This window comes from Salmo salar, chromosome ssa26, assembly GCF_905237065.1.
Source record: "Salmo salar chromosome ssa26, Ssal_v3.1, whole genome shotgun sequence".
Taxonomy (NCBI): Eukaryota; Metazoa; Chordata; class Actinopteri; order Salmoniformes; family Salmonidae; genus Salmo; species Salmo salar.
The window spans coordinates 31,005,323-31,023,544 of record NC_059467.1 but is presented as its reverse complement, the minus strand read 5'-3'; the positions used below and the strand labels follow the sequence as shown (position 1 = coordinate 31,023,544).

Here is an 18,222-nt window from a genome sequence, read left to right as displayed (position 1 = left end):
GTACTTTGCAGCAGGAGGGACTGGTGCACTTCACAAAATAGATGGCATCATGAGGGAGGACAATTATGTGGATATATTGAAGCAACATCTCAAGACATCAGTCAGGAAGTTAAAGCTTGGTCGCAAATGGGTCGTCCAAATGGACAATGACCCCAAGCATACTTCCAAAGTTGTGGCAAAATGGCTTAAGGACAACAAAGTCAAGGTATTGGAGAGGCCATCACAAAGCCCTGACCTCAATCCTATAGAAAATTTGTGGGCAGAACTGAAAAAGCGTGTGCGAGCAAGGAAGCCTACAAACCTGACTCAGTTACACCAGCTCTGTCAGGAGGAATGGGCCAAAATTCACCCAATTTATTGTGGGAAGCTTGTGCAAAGCTACCTGAAATGTTTGACCCAAGTTAAACAATTGAAAGGCAATGCTACCAAATACTAATTGAGTGTATGTAACTTCTGACCCACTGGGAATGTGATGAAAGAAATAAAAAATGAAATAAATCATTCTCTCTACTATTATTCTGACATTTCACATTCTTAAAATAAAGTGGTGATCCTAACTGATCTAAGACAGGGAATTTTTACTAGAATTAAATGTCAGGAATTGTGAAAAACTCAGTTTAAATGTGTTTGGCTAAGGTGTATGTAAACTTCCGACTTCAACTGTATATCACTCCAGTGTTAATTGCTAAATTGTAATTACTTTCGCCACTATTGGCCTATTGGCCTATACTGTATACAGATTTTTCTATTGTGTTATTGACTGTAAGTTTGTTTATCCCATGTGTAACTCTGTGTTGTTGTTTTTGTTGCACTGCTTTGCTTTATCTTGGCCAGGTCGCAGTTGTAAATGAGAACTTGTTCTCAACTGGCCTACCTGGTTAAATAAAGGTAAAATAAATGTAATTATTATTAATTAAAAAAAATCCTGGTTCAACCTTAGCCCTAGCCTCAACCATAACCTAGCTTCAACCATAACCCTAACCCTAGTCTCAACGGTATCTGTGAGGTGATGGTGCGGGGACTTACTGCCTGTTCCTGGCAGATCTGGGTGAGTCGTTCCAGCTGCTCCTCCCTGACAGCCTTGATCTTCTCACACTGCAGGATCTCCAGCTCCATCTCCACCTTCACCTGCAACACATAGGCTGAGAGAGGGAATAGATAGTTAGAGAGAGGGAAGAGACAGATAGAGAAGAAATAGAGATAGAACAGACAGATAGAGAGAGGGAAGAGACAGAGAGAAAAGAGATAGAGAGGGAAGAGAGAGAGAGAGTGAAGAGACAGATAGTTAGAGGGAAGACAGAGAGAAAAGAGAGAGGGAAGAGACAGAGAGAGAGAGGAAAGAGACAGATAGAGAGAGGGAAGAGATAGATAGACAGAGGTCAGAGAGAGAGTGAAGAGACAGATAGTTAGAGGGAAGACAGAGAGAAAAGAGAGAGGGAAGAGACAGAGAGAGAGAGGAAAGAGACAGATAGAGAGAGGGAAGAGACAGATAGAGAGAGAGTAGAGACAGATAGAGAGAGGGAAGAGATAGATAGACAGAGGTCAGAGAGAGAGTGAAGAGACAGATAGAGGGAAGAGACAGAGAAAGAGAGGGAAGAGACAGAGGTCAGAGAGAGAGAGATTAGAGACAGATAGCGGGAAGAGACAGATAGAGAGAGTGAAGAGACAGATAGAGAGAAGAGAGATAGAGAGAGAGAAGAGACAGAGAGAGAGAGGGAAGAGACATATACGATATCTATTTATTTATAGGGGACAATGCACATTAATCAACATCAATATTACAATAATGCAACATCCATGTAAATGTGCCGGGGTTAGCCAAAAGCTCATTTGCACCTGTAGTCCCAGGACAGGTAAGGACCTTTACACAGTCACAATACACATACTCACTAAAACAATACAAAATGCAAATACATTACATCCAATAATATATTATCGAAATATACATTTCGATTCCCACGGGGGACCAGTACGGAGAAAAAATGTATGAAATGTATGCATTCACTACTGTAAGTCGCTCTTGATAATAGCGTCTGCTAAATGACTCAAATGTAAATGTAAATATGTGACCGACCGGCTCAAATCGGTCTTATGTAGCAACATTTGAATTTTTTTGTTGTTTTACATTGGATAAAAGTAGAGATATCATCATTCCAACAACAATAACTTATTTGTAATAAAAACACTATCATCAACTGTCATCTTACATATGAGGAACCACAGATAACTCATGTGTACAGGTTTGGATAGATTTGAGCCATGTTTTCAAATTAAATGTAAAAGTATCAGTGCAGATAGAGAGAGGGAAGACACAGAGAGAGAATAGGTAGAGGGGAGACCGATAGAGAGAGATAAGATATATATATATAGAGAGAGAGGAGACAGAGGGAAGAGACAGAGAGAGAGAGGGAAGAGACAGAGAGAGAGAGGGAAGAGACAGAGAGAGGAGACAGAGAGAGGGAAGAGACAGATAGAGAGAAGAGACAGATAGAGGAAAGAAGAGAGATAGAGAGAGGGAAGATAGAGAGAGAGTGAGGGAAGAGACAGAGAGAGAAGAGATAGAGAGAGATAGTGGGAAGCGATAGAGAGAGAGAGGGAAGAGACAGAGAGAGGAGATAGATGAAGAGAGAGAAAGAGAGGAGACAGATAGAGAGAAGAGACAGAGATAGAGAGAGGGAAGAGACAGAGAAAGGAGATAGATAAAGAGAGAAGAGAGAGAGAGAGGAGAGATAGAGAGAAGAGACAGAGAGAAGACAGGTAACTTCGCCACAGATAACTTCCACAAAGGCAAGAAGGGCATTCATTCTATGCCATCAAAAGGAACATAAAATTCAACATACCAATTAGGATCTGGCTAAAAATACTTGAATCAGTCATAGAACCCATTGCCCTTTATGGTTGTTTGGTCTGGGGTCCGCTCACCAACCAAGAATTCACAAAATGGGACAAACACCAAATTGAGACTGCATGCAGAATTCTGCAAAAATATCCTTTGTGTACAACGTAGAACACCAAATAATGCATGCAGAGCAGAATTAGGCCGATACCCGCTAATTATCAAAATCCAGAAAAGAGCTGTTCAATTCTACAACCACCTAAAAGGAAGTGATTCCCAAACCTTCCTTAACAAAGCCATCACCTACAGAGAGATGAACCTGAAGAAGAGTCCCCTAAGCAAGCTGGTCCTGGGGCTCTGTTCACAAACACACCCCACAGAGCCCCAGGACAGCAACACAATTAGACCCAACCAAATCATGAGAAAACAACAAGATAATTACTTGACACATTGGAAAGAATTAACAAAAAAACAGAGCAAACTAGAATGCTATTTGGCCCTAAACAGAGAGTACACAGTGGCAGAATACCTGACTACTTTGACTGACCCAAACTTAAGGACAGCTTTGAATATGAACAGACTCAGTGAACATAGCCTTGCTATTGAGAAAGGCCGCTGTAGGCAGACATGGCTCTCAAGAGAAGAAAGGCTATGTGCCCACAAAATGAAGTAGAAACTGAGCTGCACTTCCTAACCTCCTGCCAAATGTATGACCATATTAGAGACACATATTTCCCTCAGATTACACAGACCCACAAAGAATTTGAAAACAAATCCAATTTTGATAAACTCCCATATCTACTGGGTGAAATACCACAGTGTGAAATCACAGCAGCAAGATTTGTGACCTGTTGCCACAAGAAAAGGTCAACCAGTGAAGAACAAACACCATTGTAAATACAACCCATATTTATACTTACTTATTTTCCCCTTTTGTACAGTAACCATTTGTACATCGTTACAACACTGTATATATAAATAATATGACATTTGTAATGTCTTTATTCTTTTGAAACTTTTGTATGTGTAATGTTTACTGTTAATTTTTATTGTTTATTTCACTTTTGTATATTATCTACCTCACTTGCTTTGGCAATGTTAACACATGTTTCCCATGCCAATAAAGCCCCTTGAATTGAATTGAATTGATTTGAGAAGACAGAGAGAGAGGGAAAAGACAGAGAGAGAGGGAAGAGACAGAGAGAAGAGACAGAGAGAAGAGACAGAGAGAAGAGACAGATAGAGAGAGAAGAGACAGATAGAGAGAGAAGAGACAGAGAGAGGGAAGAGACAGATAGAGAGAGAAGAGACAGAGATAAGAGACAGAGAGAGGGAAGAGACTGATAGAGAGAGAAGAGACAGAGAGAAGAGACAGGGAGAGGGAAGAGACAGAGACAGATAGAGAGAGAAGAGACAGAGAGAAGAGACAGAGAGAGAGAAGAGACAGAGACAGTTAGAGAGAGAAGAGACAGAGAGAAGAGACAGAGAGAGAGAAGAGACAGATAGAGAGAGAAGAGACAGAGAGAAGAGACAGAGAGAGAGAAGAGACAGAGACAGTTAGAGAGAGAAGAGACAGAGAGAAGAGACAGAGAGAGAGAAGAGACAGATAGAGAGAGAAGAGACAGAGAGAAGAGACAGAGAGAGAGAAGAGACAGAGACAGTTAGAGAGAGAAGAGACAGAGAGAAGAGACAGAGAGAGAGAAGAGACAGATAGAGAGAGAAGAGACAGAGAGAAGAGACAGAGAGAGGGAAGAGACAGATAGAGAGAGAAGAGACAGAGAGAAGAGACAGAGAGAGGGAAGAGACTGATAGAGAGAAAAGAGACAGAGAGAAGAGACAGAGAAGAGACAGATAGAGAGAAGAGACAGAGAGAAGAGACAGAGAGAAGAGACAGAGAGAAGAGACAGAGAGAGGGAAGAGACTGATAGAGAGAGAAGAGACAGAGAGAAGAGACAGATATAGTAGAGAAGAGAGATAGAGAGAAGAGAGAGAGGGAAGATAGAGAGGAGATGAAGAGAGAGAGAGGGAAGAGACAGAGAGAAGAGACAGAGAGAGGGAAGAGACTGATAGAGAGAGAAGAGACAGAGAGAAGAGACAGATATAGTAGAGAAGAGAGATAGAGAGAAGAGAGAGAGGGAAGATAGAGAGGAGATGAAGAGAGAGAGAGGGAAGAGACAGATAGAGAAGAGATAGAGAGAGAGGAGAGAGATAGTGGGAAGCGACAGAGAGAGAGGGAAGAGAGAGAGAGGGAAGAGACAGATAGAGAGAAGAGATAGAGAGAGAGGAGACAGAGAGAGGGAAGAGGGAAGAGACAAAGAGAGAGAGACGGAAGAGACAAAACTCAATTGCTTATTGGGAAACACAAGCACAAACACAATGCAAACTGCAGTCCTAAATGGACAGTACACCGTGGCTAAATATTTGACCATGGTTACTGATCAAAACCTTGACAGAGAGAGAGAGAAGAGACAAGAGAGAGAGAGAGAGAGAGAGAGAGAGAGAGAGGGAAGAGACAGAGAGAGAGAGGGGGAAGAGACAGATAGAAGAGACAGAGAGAGGGAAGAGACAGAGAGAGAGAGGGGGAAGAGACAGATAGAAGAGACAGAGAGAGGGAAGAGACAGAGAGAGAGGGAAGAGAGAGAGATAGGGAAGAGACAGATAGAGGGAAGAGACAGATAGAGAGAAGAGAGATAGCGAGAGGGAAGAGAGAGAGGGAAGAGAGAGAGAGGGAAGAGAGATAGAGAAGAGATAGAGAGAGAGAGGAGAGTGATAGTGGGAAGCGACAGAGAGAGAGAGAGGGAAGAGGGAAGAGACAGAGAGAGAAGAGAGAAGAGACAGAGAGGGAGGAGACAGAGAGAGAGAGAGAGAGAGAGAGAGAGAGAGAGAGAGAAGAGACAGAGAGAGAGAGAGAGAGAGAGAGAGAGAGAGAGAGAGAGGGGAGAGTGATAGTGGGAAGCTACAGAGAGAGAGAGGGAGAGAGAGAGAGAGAGAGAGAGAGAGAGAGAGAGAGAGAAGAGACAGGATTAGACCATATCTTCACTCAAAACCAAACACATACGCACACAGCCTGGCCTCAGAGCCATACGAAACATATTATACGTATTCATGAGCACCTCCAATACATGTGATATTTAAACACACAAGACATAGAAGTCCACATGCTCTCGTATTGACTTCAGCTGAGTCATATCCCCTCTTCTGTTCTACACAGTGACCTTAGTGCACAGCTGCACTCCTGAGTAGGGCCACATTACTAGGCCATACAGACTGGGAAGCAGCAGAGTGAATAACCAAGCCCTCTACAGCAGAGGAGACCTACTAGTGAACTACTGACAGCAGGCAGTGCCTGCAGCCATCTCTCTCCAGCAGCTCTGCTCTGTTCTGCTCTCCCATAGCCTATTAATAGAGCTGTTGATGTGAACACGCAGGAAGAGGGAGGGAGAGCAGAGGGGGGAGGCAGGAAGAGCACAGCAGAATGCATGGGGAGGGAGAGCAGAGGGGGGAGGATGAAACAGCGGAACTCGTTGCCGGGGAGAGCAAAGGGGGGAGACAGGCACAGCAGAACTCACACTTAACAAGGGGAAGGGAGCAGAGCATAGGGGGCAGGCAGGCACAGCCAAATTCACATTCACCAAGGGGAAGCTGAAGTGGGCGTTTATTAGCTGCCCAATTTGTCTCACCCATTCACCCTCTGAATGGTGCACACACAATCCATGTCTCAATGTCTCAAGGCTTAAAAATCATTATTTAACCTGTCTCCTCCCCTTCAAGTGGATTTATCAAGTGACATCAATAAGGGATCATAGCTTTCACCTGGATTCACCTGGATTCACCTGGATTCACCTGGTCCGTCTGTGTCACAGAAATAGCAGGTGTCCTTAATGTTTTGTACACTCAGTGAATGTAGGTCTATGTAGCTCTTATGTAGACTACATAGGTCATGTACTGTATGTACACTGTTTCTGGACTGGAGATTGGTCGATCATACACGCAGAGCTGATGGTGAGGTCATGTAAGTATACTGTCTATAGCTAGAGAGACTGAGGTGTGTAGGTTGATCATACATGCACAGCTCTCACTGAGACTGAGGGTGACCTCCTGTTAGAAATCAATCTGCATTACATTAGCATAACATAGAACAGCCAGTATAGTCATTATCATGGCTTTTCTAAATCTGTTTAAACAGGGCTTAGGATCAATACCAGTTTAAGTAAGAGAACGGGTGGCAATTTACTCCGAGGGAGATCAATAATTATATTGTTGTGAATAGTAAATAATGTGTATAATCATGGGGAGAATTGGGTTGTGCTGTCAATCATATATTGAATAAGCAATAGACTTTATCATCCTTAGGTGAAGTATGATATTTTCGAATTTAGCGCTAAAATTGTAAATCCAAAATATCCAACATTTTTTTCTCCATTTTTGTCATTTAGCAGACGCTTTTATCCAGAGCAACTTACAAAGTGCATCCATCAGAAGATAGAGACAACCACGTATCCCAGTCGTGTCCCTCTTGTAGAAGATCAGTCAGGTGTAATAATTAAGGACTGATAGTTCAAGTTCAAAGTCATTTGTTGGTACAACATAAGGATGTTGAATTTTTCAATAATATCTCACTAGAACCCATCCTACCAAACTAACTAACCATCCATCTAGAGTAATACCAACAACACTAAGGAAACCTACCAAACTAACTAACCATCCATCTAGAGTAATACCAACAACACTAAGGAAACCAACCAAACTAACTAACCATCCATCTAGAGTAATACCAACAACAGTAAGGAAACCAACCAAACTAACTAACCATCCATCTAACAGTAATACCAACAACACTAAGGAATCCTACCAAACTAACTAACCATCCATCTAGAGTAATACCAACAACACTAAGGAAACCAACCAAACTAACTAACCATCCATCTAGAGTAATACCAACAACACTAAGGAATCCTACCAAACTAACTACCCATCCATCTAACAGTAATACCAACAACACTAAGGAATCCTACCAAACTAACTAACCATCCATCTAGAGTAATACCAACAACACTAAGGAAACCAACCAAACTAACTAACCATCCATCTAGAGTAATACCAACAACACTAAGGAAACCAACCAAACTAACTAACCATCCATCTAACAGTAATACCAACACTAAGGAAACCTACCAAACTAACTAACCATCCATCTAGAGTAATACCAACAACACTAAGGAATCCTACCAAACTAACTAACCATCCATCTAACAGTAATACCAACAACAGTAAGGAAACCAACCAAACTAACTAACCATCCATCTAACAGTAATACCAACAACACTAAGGAAACCAACCAAACTAACTAACCATCCATCTAACAGTAATACCAACAACACTAAGGAAACCAACCGAACTAACTAACCATCCATCTAACAGTAATACCAACAACACTAAGGAATCCTACCAAACTAACTAACCATCCATCTAACAGTAATACCAACAACACTAAGGAATCCTACCAAAATAACTAACCATCCTTCTAGAGTAATACCAACAACACTAAGGAATCCTACCAAACTAACTAACCATCCATCTAGAGTAATACCAACAACAGTAAGGAAACCAACCAAACTAACTAACCATCCATCTAACAGTAATACCAACAACACTAAGGAAACCAACCAAACTAACTAACCATCCATCTAACAGTAATACCAACAACACTAAGGAAACCAACCAAACTAACTAACCATCCATCTAGAGTAATACCAACAACACTAAGGAATCCTACCAAACTAACTAACCATCCATCTAGAGTAATACCAACAACACTAAGGAATCCTACCAAACTAACTAACCATCCATCTAGAGTAATACCAAGAACACTAGGGAAACCAACCAAACTAACTAACCATCCATCTAGAGTAATACCAACAACACTAAGGAAACCAACCAAACTAACTAACCATCCATCTAACAGTAATACCAACACTAAGGAAACCTACCAAACTAACTAACCATCCATCTAGAGTAATACCAACAACACTAAGGAATCCTACCAAACTAACTAACCATCCATCTAACAGTAATACCAACAACACTAAGGAAACCAACCAAACTAACTAACCATCCATCTAACAGTAATACCAACAACACTAAGGAAACCAACCAAACTAACTAACCATCCATCTAACAGTAATACCAACAACACTAAGGAAACCAACCAAACTAACTAACCATCCATCTAACAGTAATACCAACAACACTAAGGAATCCTACCAAACTAACTAACCATCCATCTAACAGTAATACCAACAACACTAAGGAATCCTACCAAACTAACTAACCATCCATCTAACAGTAATACCAACAACACTAAGGAAACCAACCAAACTAACTAACCATCCATCTAGAGTAATACCAACAACACTAAGGAATCCTACCAAACTAACTAACCATCCATCTAGAGTAATACCAACAACACTAAGGAAACCAACCAAACTAACTAACCATCCATCTAGAGTAATACCAACAACACTAAGGAAACCTACCAAACTAACTAACCATCCATCTAGAGTAATACCAACAACACTAAGGAATCCTACCAAACTAACTAACCATCCATCTAACAGTAATACCAACAACACTAAGGAAACCAACCAAACTAACTAACCATCCATCTAAGAGTAATACCAACAACACTAAGGAAACCAACCAAACTAACTAACCATCCATCTAGAGTAATACCAACAACACTAAGGAATCCTACCAAACTAACTAACCATCCATCTAACAGTAATACCAACAACACTAAGGAATCCTACCAAACTAACTAACCATCCATCTAGAGTAATACCAACAACACTAAGGAATCCTACCAAACTAACTAACCATCCATCTAGAGTAATACCAACAACACTAAGGAATCCTACCAAACTAACTAACCATCCATCTAACAGTAATACCAACAACACTAAGGAAACCAACCAAACTAACTAACCATCCATCTAGAGTAATACCAAGAACACTAAGGAAACCAAACAAACTAACTAACCATCCATCTAACAGTAATACCAACACTAAGGAAACCAACCAAACTAACTAACCATCCATCTAGAGTAATACCAACAACACTAAGGAAACCAACCAAACTAACTAACCATCCATCTAGAGTAATACCAACAACACTAAGGAAACAAACCAAACTAACTAACCATCCATCTAACAGTAATACCAACACTAAGGAAACCAACCAAACTAACTAACCATCCATCTAACAGTAATACCAACAACACTAAGGAATCCTACCAAACTAACTAACCATCCATCTAAGAGTAATACCAACAACACTAAGGAAACCAACCAAACTAACTAACCATCCATCTAACAGTAATACCAACAACACTAAGGAAACCAACCAAACTAACTAACCATCCATCTAACAGTAATACCAACAACACTAAGGAAACCAACTAAACTAACTAACCATCCATCTAGAGTAATACCAACAACACTAAGGAATCCTACCAAACTAACTAACCATCCATCTAGAGTAATACCAAGAACACTAAGGAAACCTACCAAACTAACTAACCATCCATCTAACAGTAATACCAACAACACTAAGGAATCCTACCAAACTAACTAACCATCCATCTAACAGTAATACCAACAACACTAAGGAAACCAACCAAACTAACTAACCATCCATCTAGAGTAATACCAACAACACTAAGGAAACCAACCAAACTAACTAACCATCCATCTAGAGTAATACCAAGAACACTAGGGAAACCAACCAAACTAACTAACCATCCATCTAACAGTAATACCGACAACACTAAGGAAACCAACCAAACTAACTAACCATCCATCTAGAGTAATACCAACAACACTAAGGAATCCTACCAAACTAACTAACCATCCATCTAACAGTAATACCAACAACACTAAGGAAACCAACCAAACTAACTAACCATCCATCTAAGAGTAATACCAACAACACTAAGGAAACCAACCAAACTAACTAACCATCCATCTAACAGTAATACCAACAACACTAAGGAAACCAACCAAACTAACTAACCATCCATCTAGAGTAATACCAACAACACTAAGGAATCCTACCAAACTAACTAACCATCCATCTAGAGTAATACCAACAACACTAAGGAAACCAACCAAACTAACTAACCATCCATCTAGGGTAATACCAACAACACTAAGGAAACCAACCAAACTAACTAAGCATCCATCTAACAGTAATACCAACAACACTAGGGAATCCTACCAAACTAACTAACCATCCATCTAACAGTAATACCAACAACACTAAGGAAACCAACCAAACTAACTAACCATCCATCTAGAGTAATACCAACAACACTAAGGAAACCAACCAAACTAACTAACCATCCATCTAACAGTAATACCAACAACACTAAGGAATCCTACCAAACTAACTAACCATACATCTAACAGTAATACCAACAACACTAAGGAAACCAACCAAACTAACTAACCATCCATCTAGAGTAATACCAACAACACTAAGGAATCCTACCAAACTAACTAACCATCCATCTAACAGTAATACCAACAACACTAAGGAATCCTACCAAACTAACTAACCATCCATCTAGAGTAATACCAACAACACTAAGGAAACCAACCAAACTAACTAACCATCCATCTAACAGTAATACCAACAACACTAAGGAAACCAACAAAACTAACTAACCATCCATCTAACAGTAATACCAACAACACTAAGGAAACCAACCAAACTAACTAACCATCCATCTAACAGTAATACCAACAACACTAAGGAAACCTACCAAACTAACTAACCATCCATCTAAGAGTAATACCAACAACACTAAGGAATCCTACCAAACTAACTAACCATCCATCTAACAGTAATACCAACAACACTAAGGAATCCTACCAAACTAACTAACCATCCATCTAATAGTAATACCAACAACACTAAGGAATCCTACCAAACTAACTAACCATACATCTAGAGTAATACCAACAACACTAAGGAAACCAACCAAACTAACTAACCATCCATCTAACAGTAATACCAATAACACTAAGGAAACCAACCAAACTAACTAACCATCCATCTAACAGTAATACCAACAACACTAAGGAAACCAACCAAACTAACTAACCATCCATCTAACAGTAATACCAACAACACTAAGGAAACCAACCAAACTAACTAACCATCCATCTAGAGTAATACCAACAACACTAAGGAATCCTAACAAACTAACTAACCATCCATCTAGAGTAATACCAACAACACTAAGGAAACCAACCAAACTAACTAACCATCCATCTAGGGTAATACCAACAACACTAAGGAAACCAACCAAACTAACTAACCATCCATCTAGAGTAATACCAACAACACTAAGGAATCCTAACAAACTAACTAACCATCCATCTAGAGTAATACCAACAACACTAGGGAATCCTACCAAACTAACTAACCATCCATCTAACAGTAATACCAACAACACTAAGGAAACCAACCAAACTAACTAACCATCCATCTAGAGTAATACCAACAACATTAAGGAAACCAACCAAACTAACTAACCATCCATCTAACAGTAATACCAACAACACTAAGGAAACCAACCAAACTAACTAACCATCCATCTAACAGTAATACCAACAACACTAAGGAAACCAACTAAACTAACTAACCATCCATCTAGAGTAATACCAACAACACTAAGGAATCCTACCAAACTAACTAACCATCCATCTAGAGTAATACAAAGAACACTAAGGAAACCTACCAAACTAACTAACCATCCATCTAACAGTAATACCAACAACACTAAGGAATCCTACCAAACTAACTAACCATCCATCTAACAGTAATACCAACAACACTAAGGAAACCAACCAAACTAACTAACCATCCATCTAGAGTAATACCAACAACACTAAGGAAACCAACCAAACTAACTAACCATCCATCTAGAGTAATACCAAGAACACTAGGGAAACCAACCAAACTAACTAACCATCCATCTAACAGTAATACCGACAACACTAAGGAAACCAACCAAACTAACTAACCATCCATCTAGAGTAATACCAACAACACTAAGGAATCCTACCAAACTAACTAACCATCCATCTAACAGTAATACCAACAACACTAAGGAAACCAACCAAACTAACTAACCATCCATCTAAGAGTAATACCAACAACACTAAGGAAACCAACCAAACTAACTAACCATCCATCTAACAGTAATACCAATAACACTAAGGAAACCAACCAAACTAACTAACCATCCATCTAACAGTAATACCAACAACACTAAGGAAACCAACCAAACTAACTAACCATCCATCTAACAGTAATACCAACAACACTAAGGAAACCAACCAAACTAACTAACCATCCATCTAGAGTAATACCAACAACACTAAGGAATCCTACCAAACTAACTAACCATCCATCTAGAGTAATACCAACAACACTAAGGAAACCAACCAAACTAACTAACCATCCATCTAGGGTAATACCAACAACACTAAGGAAACCAACCAAACTAACTAAGCATCCATCTAACAGTAATACCAACAACACTAGGGAATCCTACCAAACTAACTAACCATCCATCTAACAGTAATACCAACAACACTAAGGAAACCAACCAAACTAACTAACCATCCATCTAGAGTAATACCAACAACACTAAGGAAACCAACCAAACTAACTAACCATCCATCTAACAGTAATACCAACAACACTAAGAAATCCTACCAAACTAACTAACCATACATCTAACAGTAATACCAACAACACTAAGGAAACCAACCAAACTAACTAACCATCCATCTAGAGTAATACCAACAACACTAAGGAATCCTACCAAACTAACTAACCATCCATCTAACAGTAATACCAACAACACTAAGGAATCCTACCAAACTAACTAACCATCCATCTAGAGTAATACCAACAACACTAAGGAAACCAACCAAACTAACTAACCATCCATCTAACAGTAATACCAACAACACTAAGGAAACCAACCAAACTAACTAACCATCCATCTAACAGTAATACCAACAACACTAAGGAAACCAACCAAACTAACTAACCATCCATCTAACAGTAATACCAACAACACTAAGGAAACCTACCAAACTAACTAACCATCCATCTAAGAGTAATACCAACAACACTAAGGAATCCTACCAAACTAACTAACCATCCATCTAACAGTAATACCAACAACACTAAGGAATCCTACCAAACTAACTAACCATCCATCTAATAGTAATACCAACAACACTAAGGAATCCTACCAAACTAACTAACCATACATCTAGAGTAATACCAACAACACTAAGGAAACCAACCAAACTAACTAACCATCCATCTAACAGTAATACCAATAACACTAAGGAAACCAACCAAACTAACTAACCATCCATCTAACAGTAATACCAACAACACTAAGGAAACCAACCAAACTAACTAACCATCCATCTAACAGTAATACCAACAACACTAAGGAAACCAACCAAACTAACTAACCATCCATCTAGAGTAATACCAACAACACTAAGGAATCCTAACAAACTAACTAACCATCCATCTAGAGTAATACCAACAACACTAAGGAAACCAACCAAACTAACTAACCATCCATCTAGGGTAATACCAACAACACTAAGGAAACCAACCAAACTAACTAAGCATCCATCTAACAGTAATACCAACAACACTAGGGAATCCTACCAAACTAACTAACCATCCATCTAACAGTAATACCAACAACACTAAGGAAACCAACCAAACTAACTAACCATCCATCTAGAGTAATACCAACAACATTAAGGAAACCAACCAAACTAACTAACCATCCATCTAACAGTAATACCAACAACACTAAGGAATCCTACCAAACTAACTAACCATACATCTAACAGTAATACCAACAACACTAAGGAAACCAACCAAACTAACTAACCATCCATCTAGAGTAATACCAACAACACTAAGGAATCCTACCAAACTAACTAACCATCCATCTAACAGTAATACCAACAACACTAAGGAATCCTACCAAACTAACTAACCATCCATCTAGAGTAATACCAACAACACTAAGGAAACCAACCAAACTAACTAACCATCCATCTAACAGTAATACCAACAACACTAAGGAAACCAACCAAACTAACTAACCATCCATCTAACAGTAATACCAACAACACTAAGGAAACCAACCAAACTAACTAACCATCCATCTAACAGTAATACCAACAACACTAAGGAAACCTACCAAACGAACTAACCATCCATCTAAGAGTAATACCAACAACACTAAGGAATCCTACCAAACTAACTAACCATCCATCTAACAGTAATACCAACAACACTAAGGAATCCTACCAAACTAACTAACCATCCATCTAATAGTAATACCAACAACACTAAGGAATCCTACCAAACTAACTAACCATACATCTAGAGTAATACCAACAACACTAAGGAAACAAACCAAACTAACTAACCATCCATCTAACAGTAATACCAACAACACTAAGGAAACCAACCAAACTAACTAACCATCCATCTAGAGTAATACCAAGAACACTAGGGAAACCAACCAAACTAACTAACCATCCATCTAACAGTAATACCGACAACACTAAGGAAACCAACCAAACTAACTAACCATCCATCTAGAGTAATACCAACAACACTAAGGAATCCTACCAAACTAACTAACCATCCATCTAACAGTAATACCAACAACACTAAGGAAACCAACCAAACTAACTAACCATGCATCTAAGAGTAATACCAACAACACTAAGGAAACCAACCAAACTAACTAACCATCCATCTAACAGTAATACCAATAACACTAAGGAAACCAACCAAACTAACTAACCATCCATCTAACAGTAATACCAACAACACTAAGGAAACCAACCAAACTAACTAACCATCCATCTAACAGTAATACCAACAACACTAAGGAAACCAACCAAACTAACTAACCATCCATCTAGAGTAATACCAACAACACTAAGGAATCCTACCAAACTAACTAACCATCCATCTAGAGTAATACCAACAACACTAAGGAAACCAACCAAACTAACTAACCATCCATCTAGGGTAATACCAACAACACTAAGGAAACCAACCAAACTAACTAAGCATCCATCTAACAGTAATACCAACAACACTAAGGAAACCAACCAAACTAACTAACCATCCATCTAACAGTAATACCAACAACACTAAGGAATCCTACCAAACTAACTAACCATACATCTAACAGTAATACCAACAACACTAAGGAAACCAACCAAACTAACTAACCATCCATCTAGAGTAATACCAACAACACTAAGGAATCCTACCAAACTAACTAACCATCCATCTAACAGTAATACCAACAACACTAAGGAATCCTACCAAACTAACTAACCATCCATCTAGAGTAATACCAACAACACTAAGGAAACCAACCAAACTAACTAACCATCCATCTAACAGTAATACCAACAACACTAAGGAAACCAACCAAACTAACTAACCATCCATCTAACAGTAATACCAACAACACTAAGGAAACCAACCAAACTAACTAACCATCCATCTAACAGTAATACCAACAACACTAAGGAAACCTACCAAACTAACTAACCATCCATCTAAGAGTAATACCAACAACACTAAGGAATCCTACCAAACTAACTAACCATCCATCTAACAGTAATACCAACAACACTAAGGAATCCTACCAAACTAACTAACCATCCATCTAATAGTAATACCAACAACACTAAGGAATCCTACCAAACTAACTAACCATACATCTAGAGTAATACCAACAACACTAAGGAAACCAACCAAACTAACTAACCATCCATCTAACAGTAATACCAACAACACTAAGGAAACCAACCAAACTAACTAACCATCCATCTAGAGTAATACCAACAACACTAAGGAAACCAACCAAACTAACTAACCATCCATCTAACAGTAATACCAACAACACTAAGGAATCCTACCAAACTAACTAACCATACATCTAACAGTAATACCAACAACACTAAGGAATCCTACCAAACTAACTAACCATCCATCTAGAGTAATACCAACAACAGTAAGGAAACCAACCAAACTAACTAACCATCCATCTAACAGTAATACCAACAACACTAAGGAAACCAACCAAACTAACTAACCATCCATCTAACAGTAATACCAACAACACTAAGGAAACCAACCAAACTAACTAACCATCCATCTAGAGTAATACCAACAACACTAAGGAATCCTACCAAACTAACTAACCATCCATCTAGAGTAATACCAACAACACTAAGCAATCCTACCAAACTAACTAACCATCCATCTAGAGTAATACCAAGAACACTAGGGAAACCAACCAAACTAACTAACCATCCATCTAGAGTAATACCAACAACACTAAGGAAACCAACCAAACTAACTAACCATCCATCTAACAGTAATACCAACACTAAGGAAACCTACCAAACTAACTAACCATCCATCTAGAGTAATACCAACAACACTAAGGAATCCTACCAAACTAACCAACCATCCATCTAACAGTAATACCAACAACAGTAAGGAAACCAACCAAACTAACTAACCATCCATCTAACAGTAATACCAACAACACTAAGGAAACCAACCAAACTAACTAACCATCCATCTAACAGTAATACCAACAACACTAAGGAAACCAACCGAACTAACTAACCATCCATCTAACAGTAATACCAACAACACTAAGGAATCCTACCAAACTAACTAACCATCCATCTAACAGTAATACCAACAACACTAAGGAATCCTACCAAACTAACTAACCATCCATCTAGAGTAATACCAACAACACTAAGGAATCCTACCAAACTAACTAACCATCCATCTAGAGTAATACCAACAACAGTAAGGAAACCAACCAAACTAACTAACCATCCATCTAACAGTAATACCAACAACACTAAGGAAACCAACCAAACTAACTAACCATCCATCTAACAGTAATACCAACAACACTAAGGAAACCAACCAAACTAACTAACCATCCATCTAGAGTAATACCAACAACACTAAGGAATCTTACCAAACTAACTAACCATCCATCTAGAGTAATACCAACAACACTAAGGAATCCTACCAAACTAACTAACCATCCATCTAGAGTAATACCAAGAACACTAGGGAAACCAACCAAACTAACTAACCATCCATCTAGAGTAATACCAACAACACTAAGGAAACCAACCAAACTAACTAACCATCCATCTAACAGTAAAACCAACACTAAGGAAACCTACCAAACTAACTAACCATC

General features: G+C 39.1%; 1 protein-coding gene across 1 annotated transcript in view; it reads right to left on the bottom strand.

The window, feature by feature from the left end:
* Positions 1 to 18,222, bottom strand: part of LOC106587632 (transmembrane protein 266) — a 127,509-nt gene that overhangs the window by 22,171 nt on the left and 87,116 nt on the right. Inside the window, exon 8 of the mRNA XM_014176200.2 lies at positions 1,027 to 1,142. Coding sequence (XP_014031675.2) covers positions 1,027 to 1,142 — 116 coding nt within the window. The remainder of the gene's footprint in view (positions 1 to 1,026; positions 1,143 to 18,222) is intronic.